Source organism: Leptosomus discolor, chromosome 10 (genome assembly GCF_034619465.1).
Source record: "Leptosomus discolor isolate bLepDis1 chromosome 10, bLepDis1.hap2, whole genome shotgun sequence".
NCBI classification, from domain to species: domain Eukaryota; kingdom Metazoa; phylum Chordata; class Aves; order Leptosomiformes; family Leptosomidae; genus Leptosomus; species Leptosomus discolor.
Genome location: NC_141400.1, coordinates 19,061,340 through 19,073,590, shown reverse-complemented (window position 1 = coordinate 19,073,590; position 12,251 = coordinate 19,061,340). Strand labels below are relative to the sequence as shown.

The 12,251-nt window shown below is 41.2% G+C and overlaps 1 protein-coding gene across 4 annotated transcripts in view; it reads right to left on the bottom strand.

The window, feature by feature from the left end:
* FSTL4 (follistatin like 4) overlaps positions 1-12,251 on the bottom strand; it is a 227,406-nt gene that overhangs the window by 203,839 nt on the left and 11,316 nt on the right. For 3 of the 4 annotated variants that reach the window (XM_086470993.1, XM_086470995.1, XM_086470997.1), the window contains exon 2: positions 11,608-11,641. In XM_086470993.1, the coding sequence (XP_086327119.1) occupies positions 11,608-11,641 (34 nt within the window). Of the gene's footprint in view, positions 1-11,203; positions 11,215-11,607; positions 11,642-12,251 lie in introns of all 4 variants that reach the window. The other variant, XM_086470996.1, reaches the window with a different exon arrangement.

Below are 12,251 nucleotides of genomic sequence, written 5' to 3'. Positions count from 1 at the left end.
TGTCCCATGGGAATACATTGAAAGAATGAACGGGTTTGGTTTAAGGAAGGTCTGGAATTACTGGTACAAAACCACAACAGTAAAATGGAAATGCCAGCATTAGAGTACTCGGTCAATATTAGTTTCTCCATACAAAGGAAAATAAGTAGGATATTTTAATTTTAATCATGTTCCTATTGTTCAATGAACACAACAAAATGCATTTCAGTTATGTCATTCCCACTATTAATTGCTGTGATCTCCAAAGCTGAAAATAATCCTTCAGGTTTCCCAAATAGAGAAAAACCACAGCAAAAGTCTGTGTTTGTGCACAGGCATTCGACAAGGCCAGCAGCGCTGCTGTTCTCATGACAAGACCAGTCTCTCACCCTCCAGTGAACAAACATCATCTTGTGAAATAATCACATTAGAGCTTCTGCCTGATGGAAAGGCAGAGGGGTGAAAGGAAAGACAGAGGGCTGTAATTATTATTTCTGTTCTAAAATACTAGAGGGTGCTCAGTTAAAGATGTCTGAAAGCTGATGGGGTCATCTAATGGGAGGGAACACAGCTCAGCTATAATAAACAAGCCCCAATGAACACAGTTCCTTTGAAGGGAGAATTGCAATGCCTGATACAGAGATCAGCAAGGATTTATTCTGGTGATGTTATTTATATTGGGTGAACATTAAAAGGTGATAGAGAGTCATTTTCAGCTTTGTCTCACATTCAAACAGAAATCTTTTCAAAGTTCCCTCAAAGCTCCACCAGCATCTCCACACTAGTACCCAGAGACACACCAAGACACTCCAGTGACAACTGCAAACACTGACTCACCAAAAATCCTCACTTAGCAATGCCTCTAATCCAGCTGACCTGTTTTGAATATATTTAGAAGTGTTGTCCAAGTGTGAACCTCCAAATGCAGGAAGCATTTTTTTATCTTTCCAAAAGGAAAAGAGATTTCTGCTGTCTCTGCTCCTTTACTGCTACCTCCACATGAGATTCCCCTCTAATCAAGATGCCTCGTAGGATTGAGGGGCAGTCAAGGCTACCAGGATAATGTACTTGTAAGGGCTTTGATTTATTCCCCTACAGTAAGGAGTTGCTCCTTACTGATTTTGAGACCACCAGACCACTGTAAGCTGTGACAGTCCTGTACCCAGTACACATTCTGCAGCCCAAGCTGCCAGTTCACCCTGTCACAATGGCAGAAACAATCTTGTTTTTACAAGAATGGCATGAGCCTCCTCTCCAACTTTTCTGTGATTCTGGCTGCTGCCCATCACTCCAACTCCCAGCATAGGAACCCAGCACACTGGTCCAGCCACCCTGAGCAGCATGTGGCAGAGAAACCATGAGCTCATCCATTAAAGTAGCCCAGTTATTGGCTGCTGATGAGGTTTGCCATTTAAAGCATTATTATATAGTTAGGACAATATAGTTCTTCATTTATTAGGGTTTTCTACAGGTCACATAGTTGTTTCATTGTTCAACAATGTTGAGACATAGCCCAGATCCCAACTCTCGCACGCCAGGCAAGTCCCATCAGCATCTCAGGGTGCAGAAACAGTCACCTCACATGCTCAGCAGTACATCCGCTCTAATTACAACAACCCTCTGTTTTCACAAACTATTGGTTTTCCATAGAAATGTCTCCGGCCACGGATCATCCCTCCTTGACACAGGTGCCAACAGAGTTGGACGTGTTGATAACAGCTGAGAAGCTGCATAGGGCTGCTTCCAACTTCTGGCTTCACTGATTCTATTCCCAGGGAATAAGGTTTGCCACAAAGTTGACTCTGCTAAAAGCAGTTGATGAACTTCTGTATTTAATGGGCAATAACAGTTAAAACCTAAATACGACTACCATATAATTTAAGAAAAACTAATAATTTCAGAAAAATAAATATGTGTAAAGAAAGAATACTATGGAAATAAATGCAGGAAACTTAAAGGATAAAAAAATTAAGTAACTGAGAAAAAGTTATTCTTTAAAACATACAAATACGAAAAGTAAAGAAAAAAAATCACATTACAGGCAATTCACATCATAGGATTTCAATGGAAGAAAGAAAGCAAATAGAAGGGGCACTGCATGCCATTGTCACCTGCTTTGCAGTTGCAATGACAAACTAAATTGAAATCTTGTAAGAAGTAGCATTCTGAAAAACTTCCAACCCTGCAGACAGAAAACTTGGCATTTTTTCCTTGTACTTTATTTTCCAAGCAAGAGCATAACTTTCTGCTGTTATGTGCCAGCTGCACAAGGTGGATTTCAGCTGTGGCCTTTCCACTAACCACTGCACACAAACCACAGGAAGAGACATGTATTGATAACCTTGACAGAGCTGGACCCATGTGCTGAATAAATTTAAAAGCCAGAATCCAGCTTACGTCTTTGGACCTATAGACTTTCAAAGCCTGTTCCTTCCAGAATCACTTTTCATCCATGCTAATTTCACTCTGGTAAAACATGCTATGAGGAGTCCAGTAGTTTTACGTTCAATTAGAAAAAGCATCTGGGCTGAGATTCAGCCCTACTGAATGTCACATCTTTGGGGCCACTTCAGCAGACAGAAATGAGAAGTTCAGCAGAAAGAAGGCACATTTTAACCTCACCAAAACTGAAAGAGTAAAAGAGACAAAAAGGCATACCACCCACGAGGCAGAGGCAAGCATGGAAAGGAGGAGGAAACAGGGACAAGATAGGAGGACCACTCTTGTGCTACTTCAAACACATGTAATGCCCATGCTTCTATCACATGCAAAACAAGAAACTTCCTAATATTCTTCAGAAGATCTCATCAAACACAACAAACAAGCAGCATGGCATGGATAAATAAGTACTGCCTCATGACAAACAAGGAAATATTTATGGAAGGCTATTAAACTTGGATTACTTATCTCAGACACTGGAGCAGTTGCAGAGTCGCCAATCAACTCTGCTGACTAAATACATATTTATAAACGCTTTAGCTGTTTTATTTACCCAATGGACCAAAATGGCTTATTCATTCTGTTCTGGTTTTATTTTAGTCTATCAAATACAGTAAATGTGCAGTTAGGTGCATAATAAAGACTCCTTTAAAAAAGTAATTACATTACCTTACACACAGTAGATTTCTCTTTCCCAAACAACAACAACAACTGGACCATTCACAGGCTCATAAGTTCTTATTAAAAAATATACTGACACACACTAATTACTGAGCTGAAACCTGGCTTGGAAATGTAAAGTTCAAAGGAAACATTTACAAACAAAGCAGACACCCTGGAAAACCACTAATTTAAGCAGAGTATTTGCTATGGCACCAACCACCCGAACGGTCCGTCCTCCACATCCTGCAGGGTGAGGTGAGACTTGGATGTGGTGGAATAAGGTAACAGCTCCACATGTAAATCCTTCAAGGACCACGGATGCTTGCCTCAACCACTGCCCTGACAAAGGGCAGCACACCCAGAAGACACCACAGCACCTTTAGAGCCTCCCCCTGCTGTAAACCACAGTGCTCCAAGCTGGGCTAACCCAGGCTGACAGCTCAACATGCTGCATCTGCCACAGGTAGAGGCCACGGCCACCTGGTTGTAAGTGCCTGAACTAAGAGAGCACAAAGAGGGTAATTTCCATTTTATCTCATCTTTGGGCAGTGAGTTGAAGCTCTGAAAATATTAATATAATTGCTCTGCCTTATGGTTAAAGCTCAGAAATGGCACATTGAAACCTAATATGTCTGTAATTGAAAATATCCCATGCTTTTACACATTAAGTAGACTAGCAGCACATTCAAAAATTGACTCAAACACCTGATTGAGCCCATAAGTTGTCCTGGACTTCAGGTTTTCTGGCTCAAAATCTGCATTACTTATTTTGGTGATTTCTGAGACATGCTGGATAAAGTGACTGGTTGGAGAGTATTTGCGTATTACATTATACTGCCATTACCTGAAATATCTGCTGTAAGTGCTGAATAAAAATCTGGCAAAGAAGTTTATTTTACAGCTGGTCTGAAAACTCAAGGTTTCAAATGCATTTGCACCTCTCAGTGTCATGTGCAAGCAGCATATGCCCTCTCCATATGAGAGAGGCTTCCACATCATTCAATGCTCTTTTGTAACAACGCTATTTCAGCAGAGTTACATGGCCAGACAGAAAAGTAGTATTTCATACAAATCGCAATGCGCCACCCAGAACGACAGCCAACATTACCTCAAATTTCATTTTGAACTTCAACCTGGCAGCTGCTAAGGATGCTTAAGTCAACAAAAGCCCATTTGTCTGAAAATCTCTCCTCTTATTCTTGAAGATGGGTTGTTGTAAAAGACCAGTGCAAACCAGTCCTGCTTTACTCCTCTGGGTCAGTTGGAGGTAAGTGCTTTGGGGGAAGGGAAGATGCAGCCAAGACAAGGTTTGTAGGACAAAGTGGTGTCTTCCAAAAGGCTGCCCAGTTTAGATGGAAAAAGTAGAGACGCTTGTGGAGTCAAGGGATGTTAGGGAAGGGGAAAATGTTGAAGTAGTTATCTCTGAGGGAAAGACAGGTAATTTACAGGCTGTGGAACACAGAGAGATTAGAGAGAGAAGTGAAAAAGAGAGGGGAGAGACTGCCCTGTGGAATAAAACTAATCTATTAGGTCTTCATCAAAATCTGGCGTTCGAGCTGGCAAGGAGGTCATCCATCTCAGGTAGGAGCTGGCAGCAGGCAGCACCACCACCACAACACCATGACCTGTTGATCTCCTCCCTGAAAGCATGGAGGATGCCCTTGACATGCCACACTGAGGAACACGGGCATGGGGCAGACACTGCCAGTAGTGCCCCAAGAGGCACAGCACTTGGCATGTACCAGAAATAAAAGCCCTCTTAACTGCAGGAAACATGCCCATCTATCTCCCAAAGCTTTCAAATAACATGAACCAATGAGCAGGAGGAATTTACCTTCTAGGTTGGACACCACATGCTTCCTGCTGCCTTCCTCAACATGGCTGTTTTTTTACATGCTTTTGACTTAAAATTCTTGCATAGCCTGAAGCTAAAAGTCCACTCAGTAAACTGCCTTGCTCTTAACGGTTCCAAGAAGGTGAGTTGATGAAGCTGGCTTCATGGTGTGTATTTTGGTCACAAGCTTTAAGTCTGCAATTCACAGGATGTAATTTGTTGTGAAAAACCTTAAACATATCAAGTGATTCATGTTTCCTAGACATGAAGTAGTTCAAGGAGCCTTCTGGACCACACCAGCAGATAAGGCCATTGTATGGCTGCAGGTCAGTGCAAGGTTTCATGCTCCATGTCTTCTGCTGTAAATGAGCATCACTGAGGGACAACTCCAGCATCTTGCACTACCCTGCAGTAGATCTAACTGCAGTTTGAGATTCCTACATGTCTGGTTTTGGGACCTGATATTCCTGTGCTGTATCTACCCATGGATACTAAATAAGGAATGCAGGCAGTGGCAGCACCTGCTTTTTTTTTTCCTCCTTTTTTTAGTAACTTCCCTTTTGGGCCAGGAGATCATACATTTGACTGATTTCCAGCTGTTCCCCACATGTTCAAATTAGGAACTGGGACTTCTTTAAAAGGTGGGGCATGGCCAAACAAGGCTGCAGTGGGCAGCATGGTGTGGAGCCAGCCCCGGCAGCACAGAAGCCAGCAGCACAAGCTGCTTATTCAGCTGCCAAACCAGCACAGTTCATTCTGCTTTCAGATGGAAAAAAAAAAGATGCCTTTGGGCACATTCAGCCTCAACACCCTGTGTTGGAGACACCTATTTATGAAGTACAGAAGTATGGAATACATATGTGTATTTTCCATCTGCCTGTAAATTCTCACAAAGTCTCATAGTTTTCTAGCTTATCTCCATCTTCTCCCTCTCCCCACCCAAGGAACTGAAGTCTGGCCACTTCCTAAGCTTGCCTACCAGCTCCTTCCTCTGACTTGCCGCTGGTAACAGCTGCCTGGTTTCCTGCTGATCAAGAAGTTTTCACTTCAACTCCTTTGGGTCCATCAATCTGCTGCTCTAGCAAAGCCACATACTATTATATTTACTTACTAAACATTCATGCCCATTCTGCCATGAACAAAATTCATTCCTCCTCCTGCCCCAAAGTACTTAACTACAGAAACTGATGTATCAATTTACAAGCGCCTTAAGTCTGCAAAACCCTTCTGCTTCCAGCAGTGAGAGAGCTGGGCTTGCAATGGGTTTCCCATGTCTGCTGGCAAAGCTGGGCTAAACCATGGCTGCATTCACGTTTTCAGAAATAATCCATCTGAATGAACACAGGGTCATTTGGAAGCCAAACATGACCACCAGGACCAGCACTGTTTGCTTTAGAAAACCACTTGGAAACCACTTAGAGCCACAAAACCTTCCAAGTTATAATTAAACACCACTGCTGACAGATATGTGGGAACCAACAATTTCACCCCTTCCTCCCCTCCTCAACCTGGGGTAACCCAACTCTAAAATAAATCCAAGCTAAAAAAAAATATGCCTCAGGCAGCTCCTTGAATAAATTTTCACCTTCATTATTTCTACTTAATTCCTTGCCGACATTGCAAATCTGGGCATCCCCACTGCATCATGTGTGTGAAGAATAATGTTCAAGTGGGGGGAGGTACAAAAAATGCTGAGGAACTGCAGTTTCTCAAACTTAAAAAAAAAACCAGGAGCTAAACATCAGATAAATATTTCTGACTCAAATATCCTTCCCAAGGTAAGGGATTGCCATCCACTGACAACATATGCTCTGAAAAGCCAGAGATAATAAAAATTTCTATGGAAACAAAGCATCTGAAATGGACAGAGACATAAACCTCTGTTTGAAGTAAAGACTGAGTAATTTTTAAACTCAATATAATAAACATGGAAAATATTCCTACTTGTGATGCTACAACAGATATTTTTAATGTAAAGTCTGTCCTGACCTTGTGGCATGTCCTAAAGATACAGCTAGTGTGTTTCTGAACATCCAACTCTATAGCATATACATACAGATATGTATATTTATCATAATCTGGATGTCACTGGGATAGCCAGACAACCAAGATCCTGAGGGTACAACTGCTTCTAGAGAGCAATACAGACACAGCTACTGATCTTTGGTGGGTTTTGACCAGGTCATAAGGAACAAAAACAAATTTCTTGGACTCTGGCAATAAGAAAAGAATAACAGGATGGGAAATTAATAGGCAATTTACTACAAAAGTAATTACAGCTGATCACTTCATTGTCTTTGTGAAGGGTTTAAGGAGAGAAACTTGCCATTCCTGCCAAGTTCTGAGAGCCTTTCATCTTCCATGGATAGGTGAAAATTTGAAATGTGCAAAAAGAAAGGACAAAGCAAATGGAATTTCTAAAGGGCATTACTTTTATAACCATGAGTCAGTTTTTCATCTAGGACATAAGAATTGATGTCAAGTGGCAAGTAACAAAATATTTCTTAAGCTGTTGGCTGGATCCTCCACCACTGCTAACCGATGAAGTCTGAGATTTTTCGACAGAACGATGGCAACTTGTGAAAGCTCAGGGTGTGCCATATTCTATTGCATCTCACTGTGATGAGGAAACACACTGTAACAATGAGGATTGTGTATCCTTCATAAATATATATAAATACGAACAGGACATGCACAATACAGAGCTTGTGAATACTTCAGAGAGGTTTCAGCCTCCTAATTCAAAACAGATAGTTAAAGTCCATATCTTTATGGTAGTGTGATGTCATCTGTCTGCATAAATCGGGAGTTGCATCTCATTTAATAAGATTATATGGTCAAACAGAGTGGAAGCAATCTCCTTGAACATTTCATGGCTGAATGGTTTCAAAAGCATCTTTTGACACTAATTTGTTGACTGGCTGATTGTGAGCAACCTAAAAACAAATTAAGTTTTCAGTGCTTGGGCTAGATCCTCAGCTAGTAAAAAGCAGAGGTGGTCCATTAAATTCAGCATGGCTTTGCTCATTTGTACCTAATGAAGATCAGCTCTTCATGCTTAATGTGACTATACACGCACTTGGACACAGTTATACTCCGCAGACAATTTATTCTACTACTGAACATCCTTTAGCCCCACATTGAAAAACAGGAGTGGGAACATTTGTCATGTCCACAAGTTGTATAATTAGTTCCTGTGGTATTGCAATTAAAACAGCTGGGGAAGCCACCAGAGGCCCTGGTCTGCTAGACACAGGGAATTTGATGGGCGTGAATATATACAGCTTTTACATATGTAAATTGTGTGGTCTAACAGCAACGGATAAGCACCACACATTTACCTACATACCCTACACAGTGAAAATGCACCAATCTTTTAAAATTAAGTCCTGCCACTGTTAAGCCAAACACTTACAAGTGCTCCTGTTCAGAGCTTGGTCCACTGCTTCTTACAATTTACCATAAACCCTTTAGTCTCCCGGTTTTCCGCTGCATGTTCTCCATCCTTTTCACTAAATGCCTGTTGTGTCCACCTGATCTGCACAAACTGCTGCTTTTCCCAGCTCCCTACTCCTGTTTTGCTCTTTTCCGTCTGTTCTCCCACAATATTTCACTGTCCTGGGCAGCTGATGTAGATGTGCAGGTTAACATTTTCGCTTAGTTTCCCATTCCTATGCACTAAGGGCAGATAGTGCAGAGGAACCAGCAACAATGCTAACATCAAAATCATATATGAACATATGGAGTAAATGGAAAAATGTTTAGATAGAAATCAGAAGAGAGAAGACTGGGTAACTGAAAAAAGGTCTGCTGCTCTAACTTGCCCCCCTGATTTTACTTCAAAACAGCAATATGAAGAGATGGTATTCAAATCCTGTGCTTGTTTACCACATGCTGGGTTTTCTTGAGTTTGTAGGTGTCAGGGTTGATTGGGTTTTTTTTAAAGCTATCAACACAAAACCTGGCACCTCACACCATATTCTGTTTTCCACTATATGAGCATAATGCAGATGGAAACTGCAGTGGGTCATATGCGTGACCCACTGAGAGCAAAATTTCAACTTAATGGGTTTAAACTGAATTTAGGAAAATATTCTTGCAGCTTCCAATCGACTACCAGAATGAGTTTTTCATGGTTAAAGATAATTTTTAATCAAAAAGGGTAATATTTGATCACCAGTTAAGCATCCCAGGAATGGGATCTGAAGCCATTTCTATTTAAATTCAGAAGGAAATCAGTCTTCATATATCACAGTGGAAGATGGCTGCCAACTGCAGTCAGGGAAGCATTTCCCCTCCATACCGCAGCAATTAAAAGATCATGTAATTATAGTTGATCTAGCGCCCACAGAAGTCAAAGGAAAGCCATTCATCGACCATAATGGGCTTTGGAGCAGCTTCAAAATTTCTCCAGCATATGTAGCCCTGACACTTTGGACACCAAAAGCCTCCCAGTTTAACTACACTCATGCACAGCAAAAAAAGGAAGAAAGTGTTTTCACATCTCTTTCATCCAATATAAACACAACCCAGCACAACTGACCATCAGCTGCCTATTAAATGGACTATTTGTTGAAGGAGGTAAGTATGGCGAGTTAGTATTTACCCATGGACCTGACAATCAAGGCTTTCTTTCCTTTCAAAGAAGAGAGTCTGCCTTCAATCTAAAGGACTCAAATCTTTCATCAGAAAGAGAAAAAATTCTGAAAAGTGTAAGCCAGGATCACCCCTCCTTTCACCAAAAGCTCTTTTTTTAATTATTCTGGTTCATCCATGAGCATGGGACAATAAAAGCAGGCATATAGCAAGTTTGCTGCAGCTCTCACCTTTGTGGTGGTTTCTATTAGATACTTTTAAGTTTCAGAGTTTTTCAGGTTTTCAAACAGCAAGCCAAATCTTCCACCAAGGGACAGGAAAACAAACAATTTACACCCACCCTCAGACATTTTCCAATTATCTGATTTCCTCAGGTAAAAACCATTATCCACAAAATTACCATTTTAGGGAAAAAGGGCCTGAATCTAAAAATGAGGTCATACCATATCACAAAATTTGTAATAAAGCCTTTCATGGGCATAACAAACATTTCAACCCTCCTGTTATTTTTTTCCCTAGCACTGAGTGCTATCTGCCCTGCACACATTTTAATACTGAAGTTTCTGACGGAGGCTTTTGTTGAATTATTTTATAGGCACTATTGAGGACTAACTCCAGAGATGAAGATACTTAATCATTGCTGAAAATCCCCAGGTAGCTCCACAAATCCACAAGCTTTGGTGACCAAGGTGTGCTTACCATGGTTTTTTTTAGCTTTTTCTTGACTTGAGGAGTTTGCAGTTCTTCAGACTTGATTATCCACAGATGGCATGCTGGGTGTAAGCCAAATCTATCTATAGACTCTAACTCCCCAACTACCACCCCTTTCTCTTCACTCCATCCACAGATCTAACAAGTCTGCCGACAGAGAAGTTCATTATATTGAATTCATTTCTGAACGAAAGGTATGGTTTCACCCAGGCTTAATCATATCTGAAACAGGACCCAGGGTACTTCCACAATTTTATTCATGCTGTCCATTTTCAGAAAACTGGATTCAGTCTCCATGTCTATGATGAACTGCACCACAATCTCTATAGCTAGAGCATGGCTGAAAGGTCTCCACATCCAGGATGCCAAGATGCTCTTCTACATCTCAAAGCCACCTTGAACCATCGAAGGGCCCTCCTCAGTCTGAAATCAAAGGAAGCCAAATAAAACCGGATTTCTTCATGAAGAGCAGCAGAAGTCTGACCAAACACACACATGCTGGAAACCTAAACAGATTTCACCTTTAGCAGCAGCCACACAGTTAATTTATACAAGCCTCTCTGCTGCCTCGGCCTCACAGAAAAAAAAAACACCAAACAACAAAACTGCCACAAAAAACCCAAAAGGAGATTATTTGCCCAGATGCCAAGCTACCCTTGGACCTGACTTTTCATTTATGCAGTACAACAGTGGTAGTTACAACCTTTTTCCAATATACAGGACGCCTGAAGCAACTGAAGAAGCTGCTGGAACAGAACAGGGGGATGCATTAATCTGTTGAACACAAGAGTGCCACCCGTTTCACATTATAGCAAGACAGATGAGGCAAGCAACTGCTTGATCTGGAAAACATCTGCTAAACAAAAATAAAAATTAATGATAACCAGAATGAGCTTTTTGATGGCTAACTCTCACCCAGCTGCCAGGAACCAAAGAGCCACTCACAGCAGCAGCCAATTAGTTACTAACACAAGAGTTTACAGGAGCAGGAGCTGAGCTCAGGGCACCAGCACGACTCACATTTAACACTGCTGCACCTTTTGGGTGGAGCTGCAGTGTGCTGATGCATGGAAAGCCTTGTCTGAGCCTTCTTCTCCCTGAAATGCTTCAGGGTCAGAGTTTAGATCCTCTGCCAGCATCCAACAAACCTTGACTCACATCCCCAACACCATCACAAAGTTCTGTGCTGAAAGAGCAAATTTTCATTGAAAATAATTCCACAATTTGTGACACTAAGAACAGTCATGCAAGCATTAGGAAACAGTCTCTTTGAAATTCCACAGCAGGACACGCTTTCAAATGTGTAAACTCATATTTGTCTCACAGTTACTACAAGAATATTCAACACCAACACACACACTGAAAGAAAACTGTTCTTCTCCTACCTTTTCTTCTTGTAGCTTCAAACCTTCTGGAGTCCTACAAGGAAAAAGAGAATTTTGAGGGGTTTTTTTTAGATACAAGAATTGTTCAAAGGCAGCATGAACAGAAACCCCTAGAAGTATTACTCATTATCCTAGAGAAGCATCTATGAAGCTCTACATAATAACTGAGGAGTAATTACAAGCATACATTTCAGTTTGTCCACAGATATTTAATGGATCAACGTATCACCTAATTATCTACCAGCAACATATCACCATTCAACATTCAGTGATAAGTTACACAGTAGAGCACAATATCTTCCTTTAAAATGGATTTTTTTTCTTTGTTGATGTTTAGCAGCTAGAAGGGTCACTATTACTATACCAAGGATTTAGGATTGACAAGGGAGGAGGCATTATAGATACTTTTAGCAGAGACTTGTTCAAATACCTGAATAGCTTTAAAGCAACCAGACAACTCACACTTAGAGCTGGGGGCTCATTTCAATCTCTGCACACCTACATCATTTGCCCCATTTCTTGCAAGGCATCACTACCATCTACTAAAGAAACTTCTTTTAAAGAGACATTGCATGAAGTCCCAAAGGGTACTGCATTCCCAGACAACATTATCTACTTACACTAATGGTGAGACTCCAGAGAAC